The sequence below is a fragment of the Amblyomma mixtum genome, chromosome 10, assembly GCF_055824585.1.
Source record: "Amblyomma mixtum isolate Tamu chromosome 10, ASM5582458v1, whole genome shotgun sequence".
NCBI lineage: Eukaryota > Metazoa > Arthropoda > Arachnida > Ixodida > Ixodidae > Amblyomma > Amblyomma mixtum.
The window spans coordinates 46,917,733-46,945,685 of record NC_143021.1 but is presented as its reverse complement, the minus strand read 5'-3'; the positions used below and the strand labels follow the sequence as shown (position 1 = coordinate 46,945,685).

General features: G+C 43.1%; 3 protein-coding genes across 21 annotated transcripts in view; 2 read left to right on the top strand and 1 right to left on the bottom strand.

The window, feature by feature from the left end:
• LOC149325704 (polyamine-transporting ATPase 13A3-like) overlaps positions 1–27,953 on the top strand; it is a 783,814-nt gene that overhangs the window by 594,368 nt on the left and 161,493 nt on the right. For 16 of the 19 annotated variants that reach the window (XR_016286322.1, XR_016286321.1, XM_089563621.1 and 13 more), the window contains 2 exons: positions 4,081–4,153; positions 25,340–25,490. Coding sequence is in view for 16 of the 19 variants with exons in the window: in XM_089563621.1 (XP_089419747.1) it covers positions 4,081–4,153; positions 25,340–25,490 (224 nt within the window). In the remaining 3 variants the exon portion in view is untranslated. Of the gene's footprint in view, positions 1–4,080; positions 4,154–25,339; positions 25,491–27,953 lie in introns of those variants that run through there. The other 3 variants (XR_016286323.1, XM_089563627.1, XM_089563636.1) reach the window with 2 other exon arrangements.
• LOC149325708 (uncharacterized) lies at positions 14,971–15,864 on the top strand. Its single transcript, XM_089562769.1, has 3 exons — positions 14,971–15,105; positions 15,260–15,324; positions 15,435–15,864. Exons 1-3 carry the CDS (start codon positions 15,096–15,098, stop codon positions 15,819–15,821), a joined length of 462 nt encoding a protein of 153 aa, XP_089418895.1. The 5' UTR covers positions 14,971–15,095; the 3' UTR covers positions 15,822–15,864.
• LOC149325707 (uncharacterized) lies at positions 17,128–20,413 on the bottom strand. Its single transcript, XM_089563714.1, has 5 exons — positions 19,933–20,413; positions 19,212–19,373; positions 18,731–18,992; positions 18,453–18,563; positions 17,128–18,170 (listed from the first exon to the last, which is right to left on the bottom strand). Exons 1-5 carry the CDS (start codon positions 20,112–20,114, stop codon positions 17,262–17,264), a joined length of 1,626 nt encoding a protein of 541 aa, XP_089419840.1. The 5' UTR covers positions 20,115–20,413; the 3' UTR covers positions 17,128–17,261.

The following is a 27,953-nucleotide window of genomic DNA, read 5'->3' as shown; positions in this document are numbered from 1 at the left end:
CAACGTTTAGAATGGCACATTGTCGATGCTGAGTAATTGGTAATCCAGTTGCACACACCCCGGTCAATATTTGCCAAGTTAAGTTTGTGAAAAAGCAATGGGTGACAAACCGTGTCGAAGGCCTTTATAAAATTAAAAAACAATCTATTTGCCCGTTTTGATCTACCTCAGATATTAAGTCATTATAAAATGTGATCAGCTGTGTAGTACAGGATGGCCCCTTACGAAAACCATGTTGCCCCTCAATTGTTTGCATCACGGAAACGTGGCTGCACGCAGACATCAAAAGCCATGAAATTGCTCCTCCTGGCTACACCATGGTCTGTACAGATATAATAACTAGATGTGGGGGAGTGGCTGTGCTTCTTAGGCAAGGCATATGCTATTCACTAATGCCAGACGTTCTAGGCGTAGAAGCAGTCTGGTGTGAGATTCAACTAAGTCAGAGCTCTACCTAGGCTGGCGCTGTGTACAGACCGCCAAACGCAGCGGCTACCTATCTTGAAACATTGTAGAGCAGAACGTTGGGCCAGTTGGCGTGGCGACATATTCAAGAAAACTTTGCGCAGAATGACACAAGACAGAGGGAGAAACACGTACACGCTCGTGTTTCTCCCGCCATCTTGTGTTATTCTACGCAAAGTTTTCTTGAATATGCCTATCTTGAGCCGCTTCTCGAGTATATGCTGAGGTACATGCTCGGAAGCGCTGTATTAATGGCAGGTGATTTCAACCTTCTAGATGTAAATTGGAACTCGTTAAGCCCGTCTACACTAATAAGCAATGTTCTAGTAAACTTTTCATTCACGCTGAATTTAACCAAGGCTACTCGTGTGCAGGGTACTTCCAGCTCTATTCTGGATCTTATTTTGTTAGCGATCATTTTCTGAAGGAAAAAGTTAGCGTGAATATTTTTGATGGTTCCTCTGACCATAATATCGTTGCGTGCACACTATCGTTTCCAGGACAGTTTCGGCAGAGTGGTCCTACAAAGCGTGTATGCGCCTTTAACAAAGCTGACGATGCAGCTATCATGACATACCCTGCACACGAGTACCTCGACTTTCACAACCTATGCACAGAAGGCTCCGCAGACATCGATGAAATATGGATGCACATGAGAAATCATGAATGCACTGTATGAGGGAGTTTTTCCCACTAATTAAAATGTCTACAAGAAAGCATAATCCATGGATAACTCGCAAAGTAATTCACCTAAAACGTAGAATTAAAAGACTGAGAAAATCCAACTAATCAAGCCCGGTCTCGGACTACTGCCAAAAGGTTAATACAATGAACAAAGAACTGAAGGAAAAGACAAAAGAAGCAAAGCAGCACTTTTCTAAAACAACTCTTAGCAACTTTATCAAACAATCGCTGCACAAATTCTGGCGCTATATTAATGACAAAGTAAACCCTGGAAACCCTTTCCCTTCTTACGAAGAAAAGAAACAGGCGGTTGCGTTCAACGTGTTTTTCCAGTCCGTTTTTAAACCAGACAATGGTATTGCGTATTCTTTTAGGCAAGAAAACAGCAATATGGTGTGCTGAATGCCCCAGTCGTAACTGAAGAAGGAGTACTATCACTGTTTTTAAATCCAGATGATAAAAAGTGAAGCGGTCTGGACGAAATTCCAAATTCCTTCTTGAAACGTTATGCCGAACCCATGAGTAAGTACCTATGCCTTGTGTACGATAAGTCCATATCCGAGCGCTGCCTCCCAGCGGAATGGAAAGTTGCAAAAATAATACGAGTTCATAAATCCGGTGACAAGACTTGTCAGTTTCAGAACAAAGAGACGCCGACCAGTAAAATGAAAAAATTGTATTGACGTTTCGGCGCCCAGAACGGGGTCTTGTTCACAATGGAATCACACCAAGAAGGTTCGTCTTTTAAAAGCTACAAAAATTACAGGCCTATTTCTCTTACGTGCACTTCCTGTAAAGTTTTAGAACACATTATCCTAAAATGAATAACCGAGTTCGTTGAATCAAATAACATTCTACACCCTCAAAAACATGGCTTCAGGCGTGGTTTGTCTACTGTTACACAACTTGTCGAGACGACACACGACTTCGCAAAAGCAATTAACGACCAAATGCAAACAGATGTAATATTCCTAGATCTCTCAAAGGCCGGGTCTGCCACGCCAAACTGCTACAGAAACTAAATCATTTATTAGGTGGTGGGTGAATAGTCCAATGGATCGCCATTTATTTAACCGACCGTCGCCAGTTCGTGCAACTCGGCGACCACGCTTCAGATACTGTCCCGGTCCTTTCCGGTGTACCACAGGGCTCTGTTCTAGCCCTAATTCCCTTCCTTCTCTTCATACATGGCATTGCAGATCAGGTAGAAGCGAAACTGAGGTTCTTCGCAGACGACTGCGTACTCTATAGAGAAATAAAATGTCAAGAAGATCAAATAAGCGTAAACAATGATTTTGGCAAGATAGCAGAATGGTGTTCGAAGTGGCAAATGGCTCTTAACTTAGACAAAACTGTTTCAATGACTATAACGAAAAAGAAATTCAAACTTAGCTTCCCTTACGGCTATAGTAGCATTACACTCAAGACTGTCACCGAGTTCAAATACTTAGGCATCATTATATCAGCCAATTTAGGGTGGACAGCTCCCGTAGATCACGTAACGAACAAAGCGATGCGCAAGCTCGTGTTTCTGAAACGAGCCATGCGATATTCTACGAAAAGAGTAAAGATTTTGGTGTATACTACTATTATACGCCCAATACTAGAATACGCAAACGTCGCCTGGTTCCCGTACACGCAAGATAACATTACTACGATTGAGGCTGTCCAGCGAAAAAGTGCGCGCTTTATCTGCAATAGATACAGGCGCACCGATTCTCTGTCGCAGATGCTATCTGAGACTGGGATTGATACGCTAGCTAGTGGTGCTACGCTTCACCGTCTGAAGTTTCTGTACATGATTTTGCATAACAAACTTAAAGTTGATTCTGCTACATAAGAACACTTCCAGAGAAACGCGTCACAAAAATGAACTCACCATACAAGAATACTTCTGTTCTAATAATACCTTCATGTTCTCTTTTTTTCCACGGGCTGTGCGGGACTGGAACTCCCTTGATGTTTCAGTGATTGTACAGCCAACTACTGAAAAAGTTTTGGCGCTAGCTGGCAAAAGTATATTGTCACGGAAAAAAACTGTGATTTTTTCTTTTTATAGTTGTTCTAACATTTTTGGGGGTTTTCCTTGTATTTGTATTTCCATATATTTATTTTTATTTCTCGTGACCATTTATGAAGTGAAAGAGTGATGATTATTCATGGGTTATCTTTGTATTGCCTTTTTCCATTGCCTCTTCGGATTCTCCCCATAATTTTCAATGTCCTTTTTGCACACTTGAAATTGTGTTTATGCCTGGTCGACTGCGGACAATACCCACTCCTATAAAAATCTCGAAAAAGGGATTGGCAGTATTAATAAATAAATAAATAAATTATAGCCCATGCTCTGAAAAATGTTTCATTATTTTCTTGTATGAAAGATGCTCTAATAATTTGCAAGAAACTGATGATGAGGATATAGGCCTATAATTATTACGTGTTTTTTTTAACCCCCCCTTGTGAACTGGGACTACATGTGCCAGTTTCCAATCATCCGGTTGTACGTCAGTAGTAAGAGATTTGGTGTATATGAGATAATGGAGAGATGTGGATGGCCATGCATATCGCTTCAACACGCGGGGAGAAATACCATCTGTACTGGGTGCCTTCGTTTCATCTATTCCAATCTCTCTCTATCTTTACTGCGTTGGATATTTGTTCCGCCGAATATAGATCGTCGTTTTGTGTTGCAGCAACAACAAATAACAATTTTGCATTCGTAGGCGTCCAGAGCTCTGTAAGACACCTTGGGGGAAAGAGGACGATTGCCTGCGCCAGCAGTCTGTCCAGTATTATAGGAGAGGCAGGAGAGCTGAATATTCGTACCCAAACGCCGAGAGGTAGACATATATGCTAGTGGCTATAACGAAGAGCAGAACTTATTCTCATCATGGCTTTCGTTTGTTTATTTTTTCTTTGTTTTCTCTGCAGGTGCAGACAAACTTTTCGGACCCCATGTTTCTCTACGTGGACATATTTGTGATCACCACACTCGCTGTAACAAGTAAGCAAGCATGTGCTGGAAACCATTTATTTATGAATGCTGCAGTAGCAGCAGCATCAGCGAGTGCATCTTGTCCGCACCCAACTGATTCCCTGAGGGCAACCATGACGCAGTTCGAACTGTCTTGAGCCACTGTCTACGTAGCGGCCTGTTAAGAGAACATTCCGCAGAAAGGATTTCGCCCAGCTTGGAATTGGCACCGTTATCATCATCATCGCCTTGAGGGCACCCACTGCAGGGGAAAAGCCTCGGCCATGTCTCTCCCATTAACTTTGTCCTGTGCGAGCTGCGGCCATCCTTTAACCGCACACCTAATAATCTCATCCGCCCAGCTCACTTTCTGCCGCCCCCTGCTGCGCTTGCCTTCTATTGGTATTCATTCCGTCATTGTTAAGGACCATTGGTTATCGTGCCGTCGCATTTCATGCTCTGCCAAAACTCATTCCTTCCTTGTAATTTCGGCCGCGATGTCATTAGGCCGCGCTTGTTCCCGCACCCACTCTACCCTCTCCCTCTCTCTTAACTTTACACCTACCATTTTCTTTTACATTGCTCGCTGCGTGGTCCTGAATTGAAGCTGAACCATGTTCCTTTACCTCTACGTTTCTTCCCCATAGGTGAGAACCGGTAAAATACAACCCTTATATGCTTTTTGCTTGAGGGATACTTTTAAGCTGCCATCTAGATCTGAGAGCCTGCTAAATGTGCTCCATCCCATTCTTCTCCTTCTAGTTATTTCGCTCTTATGAGTCTGATGGTTTATTGGTTTATTGGGGTTTAACGTCCCGAAGCAACTAAGGCTATGAGGGACGCCGTAGTGAAGGGCTCCGGAAATTTCGACCACCTGCGGTTCTTTAACGTGCACTGACATCGCACAGCACACGGGCCTCTAGAATTTCGCTTTCATCGAAATTCAGCCGCCGCGGCCGGGATCGAACACGTGTCTTTCGGCTCAGCAGCCGAGTGCCGTAACCACTGAGCCACCGCGGCGGGGCTATGAGTCTGATGTATGGTCACTACTTGCCCTATGTACACGTACTCTCTTACCACTTCCACACCCTCGCTAGCAATTGTGAACTGCTGTTCTCTTCGGAGACTGCCGAACATTACTTTGATTTTCTGCATATTAATTTTAAGTCCCACCGTTCTTCTTTGGCTCTCTAACTCTTTGATCATGCTTTGCAGTTCATCTCCAGAGTGACTTAATAAGGGAATGTGATCAGCGAATCGCAAATTACTCAGATACTCGCCATTAACTCTTATTCTCAACTGTTCCCAATACAGGACTCGGAACACCTCCTGTAAAAAGCGGGGAAAGCACTGGTGAGACCGTGCTTCCTTGCCTGACACTTTTCCTTTTTGGAGTTTCACTCCTGACTTCATGGAAGACTATGGTAGCTGTGCAGTGGTTATAGATATCTTCGAGCATTTTCACATAACACTATGTACATCTCGATTTTGCAATGCCTGCAGGACTCCTGAGATTGCCACTGAGTCAAAGCTTTCCCGCAATCAATGAACACTAGATATAGGGGTTTGTTACATTCTGCGCATTTCTCTATCACCTGATTGATAATATGAATAAGGTATATTGTCGAGTATCTTTTACGATAACCTGCTGGGTCGTTTGGTTGAATGAATTCTTAGTTTTGCCCTGACTCTATTAGCGGTTACCTTATTAAATTCCTTATAGGCAACGGGCAGTAAGCAGATCGGTGCATAATTTTTGAAGTCCTTGACGTCCTTGCTTATGAATTAAGATAATGTTAGCGTTCTTCCAAGCTCCTGGTACGCTCCAGGTCAGAAGGCAATGCGTATACAGGGTGGCTAGTTTTTCTAGCACAATCTCTCCTCTGTCCTTGAACAAATCTCCTCTTACCTCACCCTCACCAGCTGCTTTCCCCTTTGCATTGCTCTTAAGGCTTTCTTTTCTTTAAAGAAAGTTGGTTTTTATTGGTCACAAAAAATATACAAAACATCATAAAAGTACAGACGAGGGTCCCAAAGAAAAAGACTGCACCGGGACCCTCGATAAATCAATAATACAAGATATTATTACAGCATAGTTAGCGGATAAATACAAAATATCGAAAATATCAAATCAATACTTCACATAAACAGAGTAATAAAGAACAATAACGCAGGTAATATATACAAAAAGAGAATAACACATCAGCATTCCAATAAAAATATTTTGAGCTTGTGTTTGAGTTCAGGCAAGGAAATTGATGTTTTTATAGTGGGTGGCAACGTGTTCCAAAATAAAATTGCTGGCAAAGACGGCGTCGATTTGCCATAATTGGTATGGACTTTGGGGAGCAGAAAATTGTTTCTTGCTTGAAATCTGGTAGGGTTTATTTATTTATTTATTCAGGTACCTACAGCGCCCGTTGAGGGCATTTTTGTAGGGGGGGGGGGGGGGATACAGTTGCAAAGTATACATTGTCATGCAGATGACACTGTGTACAAAACAAACAAACAAACAATAAAGATACAACGCATTCCGATACTGAGCAAACTTATAACAAAAGAATCACGAAAGCAAGAAAGACACAAGAAAAGTTAATTCAACAAAAGTCGCGACAGAGAATTTTCAAAAGAAGATTGCGGGGCTAAGAACATCTTCCGGCAATTTATTCCAGTCATGAACTGTTCTGGGAAAAAAAGGAGTTTATAAAGACATTTATACGGCACTGGTATTTTTGAACCTTTAAAGAATGATCTAAACGGGAGGATATATAGCTGGGAGCTCTCATGTATGAATCTTTAGACAAACCTGTTGCGCCTATAAAAATATTGTAAAATAGCTTAGGTCTAAGGTATTTGCGTCTGTCTTGCAGTAAAGGCCAGCCCAAATTTTTGCACATCTAAGAGGAGCTTTTGGTAAAATCACAGTTTGCGGACACAAACCTTGCTGCTCGTTTTTGAATTCGCTCGTGTTCGCTGATAAGTGTATTTTTTTTGCAGGATCCCAAGTCGCACAATCATATTCTAAGATAGGACGCACGTTTGTCAAGTAGGGTGTCTCCTTCAAATCAGCAGGCGCCTGCTTGAAATTGCGTTTTAAAAAGTTTAACACGCGACTAGCTTTGGCAGTAATATGGTTTACGTGACCGCTCCAAGAAAGGTTGTCTGCGAAGATAACACCTAAGTACTTGTAATTCTTAACAAATGATAAGTTTCTGTCGCCTAAAGAGTACTGGGTTGGTAATGGTTGCTTTTTATTTGTAAATTGCAGAACTTTACATTTTGAAAATTTTAATCTCATGTTCCATGTTTTGCACCATGCTAGGACAGAGTCGAGGTCACTTTGCAATTCATAGGAGTCGCTTAGACAAGTGACGTCACGGTAGATGCAACAATCATCAGCATACAATCTGACCCGACAGGAAACCCCGGTCAAGTATATCATTGATAAATATTAAAAAAAGAAGAGGCCCCAAAACCGATCCCTGGAGAACACCTGATAAAACAGCAATATCTGATGAACTTACACCTTCAAGAATAACGCCCTGCTTGCTACCGACGAGATACACTTCGAGCCATTTCAGCAGGGTGGGTGGTACTTTGAGGGTAGGCAGTTTCAGTAATAATAAATTATGTGCGACACAATCAAAAGCTTTTTGAAAATCCAAAAATATACAGTCAGCCTGGTTACCATTGTTAATTGAGAAAGCGACATCATGAGCAAATTCTATCATTCTATCATGCAGCGCTGTGTTTGTCCCTACCTTAGTCCTGTCTTTCGTGCGCTGTGCCTTCAGTTTTAACAATGTACCGACTAGCCCAAACAAATACCTTAGTGCAAATTCTATCAGTTGCGTATCGCACGAAGAGCGCTTTCTGAAGCCATGTTGCATTGGACAAAAAAAGTTGTTATCCTGGAGGTGCTTAAATAAATTAGTGTAAAAGATGTGCTCTAGCGATTTGCATGTGACACTTGTAAGGGAGATAGTCCTAAAGTTTACAGTTTTTGTTTTGTCGCCACTTTTATATAGAGGAACTACGTTGGCTCTTTTCCAGTCATCGGGCAAGGCGCCGACATTCATTGATTTTTGAAATAGAGCTACTAAAAAGGGAGCTACAGAAACTGCACAGTTCTTCAAGATATAGTTCGGGATACGGTCAGGACCGGGTGCCGTGTTTACCTTAAGTTTCTGCAAAAGTAACACTATTCCATGTACTGAGAAATCTATGCCACTCATCTCCGTAAACTCATTCACGATAAGTAAATCGTCTGTAGGGCATGCCGATAGAGAAAAAACTGACTGAAAATAACGATTAAACTGTTCAGCCTTGCCTTCCAGATCCGAGCTGTAGCTGAAGTTATCTATAATATCGGGAATGTTGTCTTTTACACGCTGCTTACTTCTTACATACTTCCATACTTGCTTTGGATTGTTCTTCATTTTTCCGCCTAGGACACCCAGATACGCACGTTCGGCCCTACGCATCTCTCGCGTTATAGTCTTGTTCAGCTCCTTCAATTTACAGTGCAAGGAAGGCTCTGGTGATTGACAGTACCTACGGTACAAGCGGTGCCTTTTGTTTATCAAGGTTCGAATGACGGTGTTCATCCAATGCTTATCTGTTCGACGCTTTGATGAAATGGTGTGTGATGGAACATACGTCTGCACTAAGGACAGGAGTTTTGTCTTCTGTAAGTACCAAGTTGAGCGTATATCAAGTCTTGAACTGTGATGTGTAAATTCTGGGAGAAAGGCATCGAGTTCACGGGATAGCGACATATAGTCTCCTCTGTCGTAATGAAATACCGTTCGTGGTGGCAGCTTTCTGCGGTGCTCGTCAAAACAGGATAATCTTGCGATTACCACTTCATGGTCGCTTAAACCGGGAATTGTGGTGGTTGAAGAAACGAGGGTGCGATCGTTGCAGAAAATCAAATCAAGTACATTTGCACTACTACAGCCTATTCTAGTTGGGCATTCCACAAACTGAAATAGGGAATGAGTGTCAATCATTTCACGAAAAGCAGTATGGAGAAGCGATGTGGTGTTTATATTTCGCTTAAGGGAGACCCATTATACATTAGGTAAATTAAAATCACCTAAAATAACGTAAGATGCATCTAGGGTTAATAGGATGTTGCTCAATTCAAGGAAGGGTTGCGGTGTTTTAAGGGCTGGAGGTCTGTAAAATGAACCAATAGCTATTGAGGAACCGTTAGCCAGTATGACATTACACCAGACCGTTTCGCATGTATTGCTTTCTGTGTGAAGAGGTATGCTGTTCAGTCCATTATCGACAATGACAAATACACCACCGCCATCCTTGTTGCGGTCCTTCCGGTATACATTGTAATTAGGCGGAATATCTCGCAGGTGCCTATAGTTTCTTCCAATCATGACTCGGTGCCAATGACCACATGTGGCTCGACCAATTCCAAGAGTGCAGCAAACTCCTCTTATTTATTCTGAGGCAGTTATGAGGCTGAGGCAGTTGACGGCAATAATTATCAAGTCAGTCTTAGGATCTCCTCTTTTCTGCGATGCAGGATTTCTTGATGGCTATTGGTTTAGCCTTTTCACGGCATCAGTAGCGCTGTCATACATGTAAACTTGTTTCGCCAACTTTACTTTGAACATTAAGTTTGAAGTCACCGCCACGTTCCTTGGCGAAATCTATCAGTTTCTTCCGCGCATGCCTTACTTTATTCGAGTAGTCTTCAGTGATTGCAAAACCCGTATCTTTAGTTTTGAGGCAGCTGCAAGTAAGCGTTGCTTGTCTTCAAAAGATAAGAATTTCACTATAATCGGCTGGTTTTTTTCAGGTGAGTAACGCCCAATTCTGTGCGCTCTTTCCATAGCCATCGAGCTAAGTTCTACACTTAGTTTGTCAGCGCAAAAAGTCATAATCCGTTCTTCACACAGTGTCCATGTTTCATTCTCGGAATCTGGATGGCCAAAAAAGATGTGGTTGTTCCTTCTTGATCTGTTATCTAGATCGTCTTGGCCTTTGTGGACTGTCGCAAACGAAGAAGCAACCGATTCGACACGAGACGAGATCCTTTCTATCGATTCTTTTAACTGTGGGACACTTGATGGGCGGTCTTCAGCGCACACAACCTTGGCTGCGAGCTCTTCTACTTTTTGTTCAATGGCCTGCTGATTACTTCGAAGGGAAAGAATTTCGTCAAGAATGTCGGACTGTTTTTCCAAGATTGATGGTATCTGCATAATAGCATTAAACATTTCCTATGCTTGCTCTTCGGTAAGAGTGATTGATCAGCTCAATGGGATCTACAAACTGAAAATGTAGGGTGCCATGTAGTAATCTACAGAACATGATTGCAAGGTGGTACTGGAAAAGCTGGTGGACTGATAAAATATTGTGCTCCTGCAATAAAGAACGAGCATTACTTGAGAAATGGCTACGGGTAATAATGCGGATGGCCTGGTTTGTAAGTGTTGCAGAGGCGATAAATGGCAATGATAAACATTTCCCCATGCAATAATCCCATAAGTGATGTGACTATGTTGAAGGCATAATACAAAAATAGGAGTAGGTTGCATGAAAAATATGGACGCGCCTTAATTAGAGCTCTGATGCCAAACATAGATCCTTTTTTTTTGATGAGCGATATGGACGGAAAATTTAAGAGTTGAATCAAGAATAACGCCGAGGAAGTTGGTATTATCAGAAGCTGGAATATTACAAGAACAAAGGTTTAACGTAGGAGGACACGAAAGAATTTTCTGGCTACATTTGAACACTATGAATTTCGTTTTAGAGGGATTAATCACTACATGATTATCAGTGCACCATTCGGCTATTCAAGAGTCAGATGAGCTATGGATGTATTAGATAATGACATGGTAATGTCATCAGCATATAGGACAAAGTTAGTTGGACTAATAGAATTAGGAAGGTCATTAATATATAGTATGAATAGTAAGCGTCATAAAATAAGCCCTAAGGAACACCTTGGCTAATAGTTTTAGCTTGGGAAAATCTTCCACCAATATTGATTATTTGTAGACGATTTTGTAAATAGCTTTTCAGCAGTCGCGACACGGGACCTGTAATTCCATAAAATCCTAGTTTTTGAAGGAATATGGAGTGATTAATCATATGAAAAGATTTTGTGAAATCCAAAGAGACAGAACCAACAAACTCGCCATTATCAGTACCTTGCTTGATAAAATCAGTCAAAGAGGCTGATGGGGGAAATTATCTTAAATTTATCTAGCTAATTGTTTAAACGTTCACCTATCTATTTCTCGATGATATTACTGAGAGAACATAAAATAGATACAGGTCGATAGTTAGAAATTTATCGTGTCTCCTTTCTTGAGCACTGGGATTACCTTAGCTGTTTTGAGGCAAGCAGGAAAAACACCCGTCTTTAGGATGCGATTAATAACATGACAAAGTGGTTCAGAGATCAGATTGGCTACAAGTTTAAGGTGCCGAGAGGATATCTTATCTAATCCAGGGCTAGTGTCCTTGAAGCCAGTAATCATCGATTTCACGAGGGGAAACAGGAAAAAGGAAAAATGATTGTTTAGAGCGCTTTATGTTTTTCTCTGAACTAAGTGGACGACTATTATGAGCCGCAGAAAAGAAGTCACCAAAGGCATTTGCAATGTCATATAGATCAGTTTAGACTGTACCATTGAAATTTATTTCAGTAAGGGGCCATTTGCGCTGGGTAATTTGAGGAAGTCACTCAAAAGTTTCCATTACTTTTATGTTGTTTTCATTTTTATCATATAAATAACAGCGCAAACCAGCAGGACACACGACGAAGAACGGGGACACACAAGCGCTTCTGTGTCCCAGTTCTTCGTCGTGTGTCCTGTTCGTTTGCGCTGTTATTTATATGTTATGGATCACCAACTAGCCCGCACTCTTACCGTACTGAATTTCATTTTTATGTATTTCATGCTCATAGTAATATTTTCTCGCATGTTTCAGTAAGTTATTTGGCACAGCACCGTAGTTCTTGTAGCGCGCAGCTAAAGAAACATGAAAAGGCTGCTTCTTAGTTTTTTTGTATAAATTTTCTTTGCGTCGCATACAGCTTAATAAACTGTCTGTCCGCCATGGATTGTGGGGAAATTTGTAATTCTTTCGACACTTTACTGATGTTGTACGCTGACATACGCAGATAAAAAAAAGACGGCAAAAAACATTCCATTGCTCGCTCTGAATCGTTCGATTCAAAGCACGGAGACCATTCAATATCACTGATAGCACTAATAAATTCTTCGCTATTAAACCTGGAAGTGAAGAAAACTGAACGCGAAGTACGGGAGACTTCACCGTGCGTAATCAAAATAGGAAAACGATCTGTAATGTCGACTTCGATGACCCCTGAGTAGATTGAGGGCGAAATATTGTTAAGAACATGGTCTATTAACGAGGGAGATACACTGGAGGTACATCTGGTTGCAGCATTTATGATACATTCGTACCCAAAACCACTTAAATAGTCAATATAGGAAACAACATAGGCGTTTTCCGTATCTAGAAGGTTAATATTATTGTCTTCAACAATTATAAGATTATTGTTTTCGAAAGATAGTTTATTTAATGTGGCATCTAGCGCTAACAGGAATTCAGGGATTGATGATGACGGTGCATGATAGATGCAGCCGAGTACCAACTTACGGCAGTCAGAGGTAAAGAGTGAATGATTGGCTTCAATCCAAACTGATTCGCATTGCGTTGCATTCAGAGCGAGATCTGATCTACGGTGGCATGAAATTTCTGGGGAAATAAAAATTGCAGAAGAACTGCAGATTGGGCTAGTTGGTGTCGATTCATAGTGATGGTTCAACAGCGCAAACACACAAAGACCAGCGCTGTGTGTGTCTTGTCTCCTTCTTGGTCTTTGTGTGTTTGCGCTGTTGAACCATCACTATAAAAATTGCAGCCCCCCCCCATAGGGAACCGCAGCGTCGCAGAGTGGCGCTACTGCTTTTGACAAAAGCGCCATCTCCCGACAGAAAAACAAACACTGGGGGTATCCGCGTTGGCGCGCGCCCTTTCAGCCGCGCTCGCTTCCGTGCACGTGCCGAGCTCTCGCCGCGTCAGTATGTATCGTCTTAAGTGCGGCTACAAAAAGGTGGCTCAGCTTGACAGATATTTCAGAAAAGCAAACTTGAATCAAGGTGAAAAGCTAATTTCGCATGTATACTCTGTGGAGCAGAGTATTGACCACGATGAAGCCCGGCTAAGTGGGAAATGCACATCGCAAGTGAGCGACCACATCGTGTACGACGTGTACGTCGAGGTAAGTCTGTCATTTTGTTATATGCTCGAACTACCGATAAATGACTCGCAATGAATAGGGCAATGAATGACTCGCACTCGATCCATCTGTGCTGGCGAATACGAGGCAGATGCTTTAGTCGCATGGTTGGGAAATTCACTAACGCTTGCGAGGTTGGCTGAATTAAAGCACTGCGAAACTCGGCTTACTGCCGCTAAACCTGCGGCGTGAACGCGTAGTTAGCTGCGAGTGATACCCAGCCACGGGTGTCGTGCGCGCGACGCAAGCGCGGAAATGTACAGTGGCCTTAGTTTTATTCACGACGAAACCGTTAAGCAAAAATAAAACTCAGTCTGTGTGCGTGAGTGCGCGCGCGCCTTTGAAAAATCGGGCTCGATTCTAACGCAATGATTTTTAACGGAAAGCAATGCGTGTGATAGGACGGCTGATCAGATGGTGATAGAGAGTGATATAAGATAATGAGACAGTGCAGGCAGTAGCAGAGCATTTGCGAACAGTAATGCAACGAAACATGCATGACGAGATGGAGACGTGGCCCTAGCAAAATTGAGCAATGTTCTTGGCGCATCCAACTATAAGCCAGGTCACCCAAAATCTGACGTTGCCTTTCATATAAAATTAGTTTTATGGTCTAGCATGCCTGGCTGGTTTGAGGAATACCCAGGCAATTTATTTCTCTCATAGTTGGCGTGGTCAAGCCAGGAGAGGCGGAACCTCGTCATTCAAGGAGGGAGATGCACATGTAAAGCTGGCATCACAGCTCATTGCAAGCATGCAGCTGCTATGTGCCTCTATGCAAACTACAATGAAGAGAAATCGTGCACCAGCCAGCCCCAGAAATGGGGAAAGCCGAGCGACAAACGAAAGAAGCGCTTAGAACAAGACGTTTCGGACCTCTTCTCCTGTGAGTAGAATCCGCTGCTTTATTATATGCTTGAACACTGCAGCCTGAAAATATGCTTTCTGGCCAATTACTTTAGCTTATCTTTTTTATTTCTGTGCATTCAACACGCCGCCCTTAATAGCTGCTGTTTGCATTTGTTGAGTATACCATTAACTTGTTTTTTTTTTCGTCCTTCATAACAGGCCAGGACACTAGCACTCAAGAAGGAAAGCCTCATGACCCAAATATTATATTTACCTATCCGGATATAGTGTGCCCACTAAAACAAATATTGGAAATAGAGAAAACAAGTGCCGAGGATATGATTTGTGAGGAAGTACTCAATGATATTGTTCAACAAGTGACGACGAAATTGGAGAAAGAAACCCTAGAGGATTTACTTCAGCCAATGAAGCACAGACCAGTGTACAGATACCTAGAGGTTCTTGAAAACGAAAAAACCCAAATGAGAAATTTTGCCAGCGAAATGGATGACAAGAGGGCTCTGATTTATGCAGAAAAAGTGGTACTTAAAGAGAACCCATGTGACCTATGCCTTCACACAATGGGCCAGGCAAACTGCTCACGGTATGTAATAAAAATTCAGCAAATGGTAGCAAGCACAACACAGAATGAATGAAATCATGTTCATAATAATTATAATTTGCAGATGGCATGAAGAGCGTCACGTCCGCATAAGCAGCACTAAAGCACATGTCATCAGGACAAAAAAGAATGATGACGGATTGCAGAAAGCAGCTGAACAATTATGCAAGAAATCATCTTACACAAGTGCTGCAATGCATTACGGTATGCTTTCCAGCAGCATATCACTTCATTTAAAAGAAAAACATGCTGTGCTTTGTCATCAAATCACATCACTGTGCTTCCTGTGCCACAGCAAGATTGAATGCTGTCCTATTTTCATAATAATGACGTCTAAGACGCAAAATTGTTTTTTCAGGTATCAAGACAGAAGCAATTGCACGAGATGAGCTCCAACAAAAACTTAGTATTTGCATTGTACAAGTAAGTTTGCTTGCTGTTTTGCCTTCCATGAGTCTCTCTTTGTGCGTCAAGTCTTCTCTTCCTTGGCTCTTTCAAATAAAGCAATAATTAATCCCATTCGTTATTTTCAGACAGGACTCATCGTGCTTCCAGAGCAACCATGGCTTTGCTGCAGCCCAGACGGTATAGCCAAAATTGATGACGAAACTGTGGTCATTGAGATTAAGTGCACATATAAGTTCAGAGATGAACCTTTCATCCTGTATGAAGAAAGGCGCAGCCTACTGCCTTACTTAGTTTTCAGCGGGGATGAGATTGTATTGAAAACCACGCATAGCTACTACACTCAAATCCAAGTCCAAATGTATATAATGAACCTTCACAAGGCCATTCTGTATGTTTACAGTCCTAAACACTCAGTGATAGTAAAAGTAAACCGGGATGAGGCCTTTCTGTGGAATCTGATTCCAAAGATGGAGTATTTTTATTTTAAGTTCTTAATTCAGTTGTTGTTCTAGGCCTCAATACTTTATTTCTTTAGCTGATTCAGGACGCTTTGTTAAAGTTATTTTAGATTATATAACCGCCATTTTTATCATGTACATGCCGAATTCTGCATTAATTTGAACACCTATGCATTTTTTATTCCAGGAATATCCAGTAATTAACCATATTTAAGAATTTTGTGTTCAGAAGTTATGTATTTAAAATGTGTTACATTATGTGATATTTATTGCCATGAAGCAAGTCTGGCTATAACAGGTGCCTTTTGAAAGGACGTGCCATGTTAATTTAGAACACCTGGAGATTTTAAGTGTTTGAGCATGAATTTTTGTTCTAATGGTAGCTTTTTCATTTGTTAGCCCTAGTGTCCCCTAGTCATAGCATAGAAAAATTCGCCAGATAAAGCTCTAACATAATTCATCCATAATAAAATTGCATTTCAATAAAAAGCAGAGTAATGCATGAAATAAACTTTTAACAAAGCAATAGTGAAACTGAAAAATGTAAGTTATCAATAATATACCACTGAAAGTAGTATGCAAAGACCACATGACCAATTAAGGGAAGTGTCAAGCGTTGTTTTGCAAGAGTTTTATGTCCAAAGAACAACAGTCACAAGCGTTAACTACACTAAATTTCAGTGCATTGTTTTGCATTTTCATTGTACATCAGGCTGACAGCCCAGATGTGTCGCACTGTTCAGGCTAGCCAGATGTCTAAGTTTAAGATGTCTCATTTAAGTTTAGTCGGGTGTAGCTCATGTTCAATAAATCAGAGTTCTGTAATATGAAGTCATCATCATCATCAGCCTTACTACACCCACTGCAGGGCAAAGGCCTCTCCCATGTCTCTCCAATTAACCCTGTCCTTTGCCAGCTGCATCCACCCTTTGCCTGCAAACTTCTTAATGTCACCTAATTATCTGCCACCCCCCACTACGGTTTACTTCCCTTGGAATTCATGTTGTTACCATCAGTGACCACCAGTTACCCTTTCTTCACATTACATGTCCTGCCCATGCCTGTTCTTTATTTCAACTAGAATGTCATTAACTGAAGTTTGTCCTGTTACCCACTCTGTACGCTTCCTATCTCTTAACATTACACCTACGATGAGGTGATATGAAGCAATGTTCAATAAACCATATTTCTGTGATATCATTTCAGTGCCGTATACTGGCTTGCGTCCACTGCTTTCACTCTTTTGCTGCCATCTATGGGAGAATAAAAAGTGAAAAGCACAGATCTGCTGTGCAAAACACATGGTGACCAACACAGAATCTTTTACAACAAATGAAAGTCAAACAGAAGTCCTCAGTGCTGTGATTAGCATACCCATTTATTGGCTAGGATGCATACAATTAAAGAGTTATGAACTCATTTGAATGCTAACATGAACTGTTATGAATGTAATTCATAGAAAGTAATGTATGGACTACATCAAGCAAAGCAGGCCTACTGCTTAATTATTGGAGGTTGCAAATTTACTAGGGCAGCACACACTGAAAAAAATTTCTTCATGTGTGGGATCAGGCTAAGCGGTACTCTGTTCTTTAGAACATGAAAAATTTTCAACCTTTGGATTACTCTCTCAACATGGATACGTACAGAGGCAATCTTGTAAGTCATGTCTATGTCATCATCAGACATTTGACCACCCGTTGAATTAAAAGGAGGCATGAGGAGCACCGCACCTTTCCCTTCTACCGTTGTGCGGATGCTTGGAAATCCTTTATCACTTAAAATTAAATCGCCTGGTCTAACAAGCTCCAGAAAGCCAGAGTCTTGGGTAATGAATGAGTCAGTGTGTCGCCCTCCATAAACTTTGGATACGAAGCTTATCATACCATTAGGAATTATGCCAATTAAGAATTTCAGCGTGTATCCTCCCTTATAATGTGAATACAAAATATTTTGACAGTCAGGGTTTGAGGGTGCTTCAGTGCGGATCTCGGTACAATCTATTATTAAGGTGCAGTTCGGGTAGTTTTCCTTAAATGGGGCAGGCAAAGAAAGTTTGATCGCTTTCCGGGAAGGCATGAAGACCCAATCCTTCAGAGCGATGCTTAAAATATCAAGTGTTTTCCTAAAAACAGTGGATGCTGTTGAGGGTGCAACACTGAAAATTACCCCTAGTGCATTATATGTTATCCCAAGACGTAGCTTGGCGAGAAACAAGCACAGCCTATCTTCCTTTGACATAGTATTGCGCCTGTACTTCGGAGGAGGCAGCAGGTTCAAGAGAAGGCAGAAGACTTGTAGCGTCACTCCACACAAATCTTGCAGCGCTTTTTCTTTTTGCTTTAGAGACTGAAAGCCTTGAAACCCACAGTTTTTCTTCCAGTTGCCATCCGTACTTGCAACCTTCAGCAGAATAAACAGAGAACACGGTGAAATTCACAGGCAAATATACTTTAGCAAGAGGACTAACCAATGAAAATTGGTATTTACATCTCCCTGCAACTATGCTCATTCATTCCAAAAAGAAAATAAGCACCACCACTATAAAATAAGAGAATGTTATACAGGAATAAAAATTAACAACAAATGTAATCGCACTGAATCCAGAACTCCTCTGTTAGCCCTAATAAATTGTTAGCTACAATTAAGCACAACTGATAAGGGAAAACCGCAGCATAGTCCTACCTTGTGACTCATTTCTGCATGCACAACTTGAGTAGATGCATCAGTTCCATTTGTCGCAGAAAGAAGTATAGTAAGCTTTCCTTGAGCCACACACTCTTTGGTTTGGCATGCCTGAAAAAAAATTATGTATAAATGACTGTGTTGTATTGCACTGACATGTTTTCAGTGCTACATGTGAACAGTGTTGAAAGGGCAGTATTAATAGAAAATTAATGTTGAATTTGTGTCGTTTTTTGTATACACAGAAATATGATCCCATAATTAAAAGGTGTCCTCACAGCATCTGTCTTTGCAATGAAATGACTTTCTCCTGCGCCACACACACTCATTGAAGTATGCGAGTCACTTGTGCTGATCGTCGAAGCCGCAGCTGCGCTCATGTCCAGAGGTGCATGGCTGAGATCCATCATGTGAATGTCCTCTGTAATGGAGGTTCCTGGTTTATGCATTGTCGCTTCATCGTCTTTACTTCGTGATGGATTTTCACTTCCTGCTCCAAGCTCTCTAGATGATATTGCCTGGTTGAGACGCCTTTGCCACCTGCACTGAACCGGTAAAAGTAACATTACTACCAACCTTAAACAGGGTGCAGCCAAACTCATCGTGCAATTAATTTTTATATTTGCATCTCATTGCCATTTTGAATGCCCTCCCAGTAACAATCCATGACGGGATTGAAAGTATCAAATAAAAAAGCAGAACTTATTAAAAACACAAAGCTGCATTTTACATTGGCAGTTTCACTTTTTCGTTTCATACCTTTGCGCCCTTTCCTTGTCAGGTGCTTTTTTTCTGTAGATCGGAGGGAAAACGGTAGGGATGTAGGCTGGATGTTGGCTAATGTCACTCTTGCAGTTGCCTACAAAATGTCTGCTGCAAATTCGTGTGTGCTCCTTAGGCAACCAAACAGTTCCATCAGGACTGCATAAGAAAGAATAGTATTGTATATTAGCAATTGCCAAGACACACACAAACACACGCACAGACACAGAAGAAATCGCGCAAGTTCCGAAGGTAGCAACTCAAAGAATTCACGAGCTCCTCGAGTACAGCATAATATTAAGTACGAGTGTCATTCACAGGTTAAAATAGGATATAAATTCACAACAAAACAAAGCAAGCGTGCATGTTCTATCACTACGGCGTCTATCATACTGCCTGAGCTGGTTTCGGGCGTTAGAAGTGATAAAACTGCTCTCACAGCACCTAACTGTAATCACCTAAAAGCGCAGTGTTTGTTAAACCACGCTAGCATATTCATGTTCGAACATGCAACAACGACGGCCACACCTAAAAAAAAACACTACGAAAAATCAAAAGCCACTACACTTGTGCTTGCGAGAACGCAACAAGTACCCGTAATCGTTAGTGCAGTCGTCGCGTGCATGCTCAGCGTTGAGTACCGGCTTGTAACCTGAACGAACGAACACAAAATACAAACGGCCGCAGCCGAAAGCACGGCATGGCTGTAGGGACTTACCTAACCCTCCTCACTGCGTTGATCCACGCTTGACGTCTTTCTTTTTCATACCATCGCCCCGGAAATCGGTAGAGTTTTACTGGTGGATCAAGCCCCTTGGTGTGTTCAGCACTGTTGTGGCAGCCGACAACACAGCAATACTTCGGGCCCCGCTTCCGCTTAGGTAGGGCCGCTTCTGCCATTGTGCAAATTGTACAACACGCTCGCCGAACAAGAGCACAAAACTGGCGACGCCGCAGCACCCTGCTGCGCTCAGGACGCCCTCGGATCGCGTGCGCACACACTTGTCTGCCGGCGCGCAACGGCGCGCGCTGGCAGCTTCTCTCCCCAGTAGTTCACATTGTCGCCGCCAGATGGCCAGCAAACTTGAGCCGCGGAGCCCTATAGCTGCAGGATAGGCGACTGCAGTATTCTGGTATATAAGATGTAAAACCAAACAGGTTGCAGTCAGAATTGGAGAGCCAAGTTTCAGAAATGCAAATGAAAGAGAACGAGTGTTGAAGTGAAGTGATAAAGTTATCGATAGATTCATGGCTTTTCCTGAGGCTGCGTGCGTTGAAATGGATCAGAGAGTGAGTACTGTTCGCAAAGATTTCGTGAAGCTTATCAGGAGCTAATGGAATGCTAAAGGAGGATTCAACTGAGTCAGAAGCCATGCAGTGGCAAAACTAGGTCGATACATAAAGGTTTGTTTCCGAGCTGCTGCGGAAGACCTGCAGCTCTGCTTCCGAACTTATGCGGAAACAACCCTTTAGTCAGTCTTACGCGCAAGAATGCGACAGTTGTTAGTCCAGAGATGCTTCCAATCCATTTCCTTCTTGAGCAGCTTAGCCCTAGCAAATAGTCCTCTTCTTGTCAAATGTAAGGTGCTCCTTGACAAATACTTTACTTCCTCCTTCGTTACTGCCATGATGACCCATTGATTTGCTCGACTGCCTCTCTCAGTAACGTTCCTATTACATTCGCAACTGTACAGATTTGCATAGAACTCCTCGGCTAATTTAACTACCTTATCCATATTTCTAATGAAATTGTCCTGTTTGTCTCTTACCGCATACCTAGTTTTATCTTCACTGCTTTTAATGCTTACTCCTTAATGGACTTCCGCTTCACTAATTTCCTCCGGTTCCTTTTCAAATCTAAGCTAATACGAGAGCTTACCATTCTGTGGTCGCTACAACGGACCTTACAGAGGACCTCCACATCCTCTACGATGCCAGAGTGAGCGCACAGTATGAAGTTTATCTCATTTTCTGTCTCACCATGGGGCTCTTCCACGTCCACTTCCTGTCGGCTCCATTGCGGAAGAAGGTATTCATGATCCGTAAAGTATTTCTATCTGCGAACTCTATTAATAACTCTCCCCTGCTATTCCTGGAACCTAAGCCATAGTCACTTACCGCCTGGTCTCCAGCCTGCTTCTTGCCGAGCTTCGCATTGAAGTCGGCAATCACTACACTGTACTGTGATTTTACTTTGGTCATCGCCGATTCCACGTCTTCATAGAAGGCTTCAACGATCTCGGCATCATGACTTGATGTAGACGCGTAGGCCTGCACGCCCTTCACCTTGTACCTCTCACCGAGTCTAATTACGACAGCTGGCACCCTCTCGCTATTGCTATAAAACTCATCTGTGTTGTCAGCTATATCCTTATTCATGAGGAATCCCACACCTAGTTCTCGTCTTTCTGCTAATCGACGATAGCAGAGTACGTGCCCGCCCTTTAGTACTGTATACGCCTCATCTGTGCGCCTAACCTCACTAAGCCCCAGGACGTATCCCGTTTAATACCCGCTAATTCCTACAACCGCACTGCTAAGCTAGCCTCAGTGGCTAAGGTTGTAGCGTTAAACGTTGCCAGGTTCAGTTTCCAATGGCGGCCAGTGCGGAGCCAGTGATTCTTATCACCCTCTGCTGCGTCACAGGTCTGACCGCCGCCTTGATCAATTGTTCCGTAGCCGCGGGGGACTCAGGGCCGAGGGTTAATTGGTTTGTACGTATCCATTCTTGCGAGAAGAGGTGAAAAAGTTCCTTTAATGTAAGTACTGGTGTAGCTCCTCCTACAATCTACTCAGTGTACTTGCCGTCTCAGAGCTACGATCATCCTGAACGAGCTCCATCCGGTCAACATCGAATGCAGTATGGCAGTGCGTTTCTATGTGCAACACGCCCAAGCAGCCCAGGTAATCGACCCAACATTGAAAAGATCGGTTTGACTGTGGTCCTTCGCAGGACCGGCTTTTGCCATAAAAAAAATTACTGAAGACACTTTGTAAATTCTCAAGTTTGCTTGGCGAAAGCCCTGTGGTCAACCCGCTGCTGCTTCCCCGAACCGCTTGGCGCGTGGCGGGTTTCCCGCATGTGCAATTTTTATTGTCTTTGGCGACTGCGGTCGCTTTTTTTATTGTAGTGTTTTAGAGCGCAGCTCTTTGGCGCACGTTTCGCGGCGTCGCCGTTGCTCGTTCGGCAATCACTGTATTCAGTGGCGTTGGCGTTTTACACTCTGGTCACTTTAAGGAACGGAAGTGCGCAAACTGGCTCCCTGGGTCAAGGGACGCCTGAATCACGCTGTTGTGTTGTTGATGCAGCCGTATGAGCCATTGCCTAGCAACCGTCGCGGTGGACACCCGAACCGCACCGTACAGGAGGGGAGGAAGTGGGAGCGAAAGAGAAAACAGAAAGAGGGACCGTAATGAAGAAAATAGTAGTAGTAGTAGTAGTATGTTTATCTGGTCATATTATATACAATATGCCCTCGAGGTGTGGCTAAAGGAGGTAGACCAAGCATGCCTCCTGACAAGGCCTACACCCCGATCAACACATCATGGAAACGGGGGCCGAATGGACAAAAGAAAAAAAAAACACATGATTTGACGAAAGGAAATTGCGGAGGAGAGGCCACAGTTGGCATGATTCCAGCTCAAGGATGGACACCGCGAGCGTGGATGGACACCGCGAGCAGAAGCCATTAAAGTCTTTCGCTGTAATATCTTTCCAATATTGGACCAAAGAGCAGTCCTGCTGGGGTGGACTGCGGATAGCGGAAGAGCATTTAGTTTAAAACCTACAGCGAGTATGTTTTTGCAGGCTAGTTGGTGCCTAAGCATTCTGGGTTTTTTTGCGCAAAAGACACGACACAAAAGAAACGAGGCCGCCGCGGTGGCTCAGTGGCTATGGTGCTCGGCTGCTGGCCCGAAAGACGCGGGTTCGATCCCGGTCGCGGCGGCTGAATTTCTTTGGAGGAGAAATTCGAGGCCCGTGTACTGTGCGATGTCAGTGCACGTTAAAGAACCCCAGGTGGTCGAAATTTCCGGAGCCCTCCACTACGGCGTCTCTCATAGCCTTAGTCGCTTTGGGACGTTATACCCCATAAACCAAACCAAACCAAAAGAAACGAGGTAGACAGGACAAGCGCTTACTAACAACTCAGATGTTTATTGACGGAACATTTGCTTAAATACAGCAGCTGCTCTTATCAAACAAGAAGAGGGAAAGGCGAGATTTCGCATACATAGATATCAAATCACCACATATCCCTTGCAGGAGAAGTTGAGTGTCTTAAAATTAACGATCCCTTTAGGGTAAAAAATTCGGACGAAAAAATTGAGTTTTTAAAATCAAATAACAGCAAACGCATGTCAGCGCTGTCAGTAGATATAAAGGACTTGTATTATTCCATACCTCACGATTGTCTCTTAAAAAATGTCCGCGACTGTATTCACAGCCATGGTGCAACAACCTTCCAAAATAATGCAGGTTTATCGGTTGACAACTTCGTCGAACTGTTAACAATGTACCTGACTTCCACGTATGCGCACTGGAAAGATATGACATTCATTCAAAAACAAGGAGTATGCATTGGATCGTGCCTAGCACCATGTCTTAGTGATATCTTTTTAGCGACACGTGACAGGATGCTGCATGACTGCCTTCGCGACACTAACGTTTTAAAGGTTGTTAGAGTTGTTGATGATTTCATTGTGTTCGTGGATTGTGACAAAGAATCTTTTTCGGCTAGTGTACATAAGCATCTAACGACGTTTGCAGAGTGCTAGCAGCATTAGAATTGACGCATGCGTTACCGGAAGATAATTTCATCAGGTTTTTAGATATAGGGCTTCATTTTTCAAGTGAACACGTATATTGGGCCTTCGAGCCCAGAGGCAACAAGCCCCTGCTTCCTTTCAGCTCGGCACACTCCAAAGCCTTAAAACGAGGCATTGTGAAATCGTGCCTATCCAACGCTCTGAGCAAGTCCTGCCTGCATTTGGTAGGACGCAGCTTTGACATCCAGTTGCAGCGCCTTTCGAGCGCAGGCTGCCAGCCGGCCTTGCTGGCATCAACTGCCGAGAACCTGCTGAAAAAACCAGCCAGCATACCCGATCAAATTGACCGGAAGAAAGTGGCGGTTATTCCGTACATTCACGGAATCTCGCACAATATTAAGAAGATCGGTGCTAGGGCTGGTGTTAGAGTGGTTTTTAAAACTCCAGAAAAACTCTCCAGGATTTGCAAGAGAGTGAATGCGGAGGATGCGGCCGTCGCTTGTTCGAAGCGGCACCAGCAGCGATTCGTGGCCTGTAAAAAAAGCGTTGTGTACTCGATACCACTTGCCTGTGGTAAGCAGTACATTGGCCAAACTGGGAGGCGCCTTAATGAAAGGCTGAGGGAGCACGCAAGAGATGTCAGGAACAAGTCAGGTAGCAAAATGATTGACCATAATCGGAATTGCCGCAACTGCACTCCCGCGCTCGAAAAAAACGTCAGTACTGCGCCGGTGCAAGACACAACTTGGAAGAGAGATAATTGAGGCTAATGAGATAAAAAAATCGGGTAACTCGTGTGTCAGCAATCCTTCAATTTTGCTCTAAAAAAAAGAAATCAGTTATCTTGCGCAGAATTAGAACTCGAAACATGCATTCACTCGTGCGATGATGGGATGTGTGCTGATTTGACATGTATGTATGCGAAATATCTTCTTTCCCTCTTCTTGTTTGATAAGAGCAGCTGCTGTATTTAAGCAAATGATCCGTCACTAAACACCTGAGTTGTTAGTAAGCGCTTGTCCTGTCTACCTCGTTTCTTTTGTGTCGTGTCTTTTGCGCAAAAAAAAACACAGAAATAATAAAACCTACAGATTGTCGTCTTGTCAACTAGAGAAGCAAAACAATGGGACGGGGGGGGGGGTCTTTGTCACCTTCTTTCTGGGTGTATTAAATGCTAACAATTAGCCAGGTTGACCCTCGCCAATCGGTCCATCCCTTGGAACCTTCTGTAGCGCCTACTAGAGGTCATATTTTCTACTTGTGTCGCTGGAAGACTACTGCTCCAGTTGAGAGGAGTACGTGGGCCAGTGTTTTTCGTGAAGTCGCTCACGTTGCTGACTGATGGCTTCTTCTCACAGTGGGCTACGCAAAGCCGTGCGCAGAGCTGAACCCGGTGAGGCCCGCCCGCAGTCTGCTGACAGGGGCACACCTCTTGTCGCTGCTGCTGCAGCTCCTGCTTGTCGTGCTGGCCCAGGCAGGGTTCCTGCTTCTTATCCGAAGCCAGAGCTGGTGAGTTGAACAAACATGCATGCAGTGGCTTGGTCGGCAGCAACACTGACAGTCTGGTGCGCTACTGGATGTGCCTAGTGCCGTAATTAATGAGGAAGGAAACACAGGCAGCGGCTAAGTGAAAACTCCCTTTTAGGGGTACCGTAATATGATTGTAGGGGATCTCAGGGCCCTTGTCTGCTTTATCTTTTCTACAGATTTGCATTATCTTTTACGCTTACGCTTCCAGGAGCTGCACCAGCCCAAAGACGGTGGTTGTCTCGGGACTGAGGCACTATTACTCGTGCTAGTAGTGTTGGCATTGTTAGTGCTTATTTTACCTGCCGTTTGCTTAGTTCTGAGTGCTGCACAACTATTTTTGCTGTTCTCAAAAATCGAGTGCGTGGCTTTTTAACTGAGGCCATCACTGCGTAACTGCGGCCAGCAACCACAGGATCGAGGAATCGGTCAGAGAGTTGGTTAGAAACTGCGCAACAACCTCCCCTGCAGCTGAGACTACTGCGCTCTCTCTGACAATGGCAGAAGGGCAACTGAAGGAAAACTTCATGGGACGTCATTTCGGACTCGCAGGAAACATGCATAAACTCCACACGCGGTCATATCAACCAGCTGGACACTAAATTTCTGGCACGTAATCCCCCGAGTCACAGCAAGTGCCGCACCATCATATAGGTCCCCTTACATGAGGGCGTAGCAGGGGATGAAAATGCAGACCAAATTGCTCGATATTACACCGACTGACCACGTGTGCCCAAGCTCTCACTCCTTGCCCGGATCTTCAAGGTACGATGGGAACTCCACCGACAGTGGAGGCTGGTGTACGACCCCCTCCACCCGCAGGGCACTAAGGAAGAATCCATTGCTGGAGAAGGTGGCAAACACCTTTCCGAACTTGTTCATATACGATAAAATTTACGTGGACACGTTTAGAGATTCATCTCTCTGTTGTAACCAAACACTCATTTTATATCATGTACATGACATTACCGGGAGTAACAGCTATTTTATTTCTTTATTTACAAATACTGCTCATCCCATTTGGGACTGTGGCAGGAGGGCATAGCTAAGTCAGCAAGAAAGCAGCCTAGTATTAGTGCGAATATTCGACAGGCCACCATGTTAATAACAAACAACAAATGTTACAACGCAAATACAACAAAGCTATGACGCAACATAAGCCATGTTATTTAGCGCTAAATCTACTGCGCATAAGAGTAGAGCACTTAGCACTGGACGAGCGCAAGTCCTGCGCTCGTCCTGTGCTTAGTGTTCTACTCTTATGCGCCGTAGATTTAGCGCAATATAACATGGCCTGTGTAGACGATTACCAACTAGCCAGACAACAGCTCTTGTTAACGACTATAACACAAACAATGAAGTAATACATGAAATATGGCTATTTTCAGTATAATTATACAAAGAATACCAAAATATGGAAAATTGTCAAACTTTTCAATGCACGCACAATAAATAAACAAGAAATATTATGAACTTACAATAGTTTTTTTGTAAAAAAGTGTAGGTGAAATGAAGTTTCCGCATGAGAAAAAAAACTGTAGAACCAAGGTTATAATAACAGAACAAAAGCAATCAGGAGCTAATACCGCCCCATAGTATCAACAGCAACACTAATTTTTGCCAGTGATGAGCTATTAGTAATGTATGGGCTAAGGCTGCTCCATTCTCTAATTGCTAGTGAGAAAAACGAGTATTTTACGCAGTCAGTATGAAAATGATTCTAACTTAACGCATGTGAACGTTTATGACAGTTGATTTTTATGCGAAAGTGGTGGTGTCCAGCGTTAGATGTCGATCAATTAGTTGCAACGTGAGTTTAAGCCGGTCGTGTTTAACACGAGTCTGCGACGATTTCATTCCTGCTGCCCTCATTATTGTGTAGAGCAGTCAGTTATTTTGTATTCGTTCAATTCCATGCCCCCGACAAATGTCGTCCCATAATCGTTAAATTAGTCTTATTTAAACTTTGGCAAAACATTCTTGCCTCAAAAAACAAGTTAAAAGCTTCCAAGGTAACCGTGAGTGAAGATTTTTGCAAAGCGACAAGAAATGTGAGAAAAAAGCTTTTTGATTTTGGTACTCAAAGCGGCAAAAAATTTTCACTACGGTATAACAAGCTTCACATTGGCAATAAATGTTATGTTTACTCAGCGGACACCGACAGCGTGTGCGAAATAGGGCCTTTCAGTGACAGCAGTCCATCCGGGTCTTCGTCTGGCACTGCCCGCACCGACGCAGATGCATCTTCATCCTAACCCAAAAACGTGCTCTTAATGTTGTCCCTCGGAATCTGTCGTTTCTTTTCACAAACATCCGGAGTATCGTAAACACGCCATGATCTATCGTGTGTAATTGATGCATGCGCTGCCGATGTGATGGTGTGAACGGAAACTTGGCTTTCAAACGTAATAAGCAATACAGAATTTTTTGACTGTGAAAAAAACT

Bases quoted from the DNA above. Each gene is read 5' to 3' on its own strand.
- LOC149325708 (XM_089562769.1), top strand. The intron at 15,325-15,434 runs GTAAGTTTGCTT...CGTTATTTTCAG, and splicing joins TTAGTATTTGCATTGTACAA to ACAGGACTCATCGTGCTTCC.
- LOC149325707 (XM_089563714.1), bottom strand. From the start codon at position 20,114: ATGGCAGAAGCGGCCCTACCTAAGCGGAAGCGGGGCCCGAAGTATTGC. The intron at 18,993-19,211 runs GTATGAAACGAA...GGTTCAGTGCAG, and splicing joins GACAAGGAAAGGGCGCAAAG to GTGGCAAAGGCGTCTCAACC. The intron at 18,564-18,730 runs GTGAGGACACCT...ATTTTTTTTCAG, and splicing joins TCATTGCAAAGACAGATGCT to GCATGCCAAACCAAAGAGTG.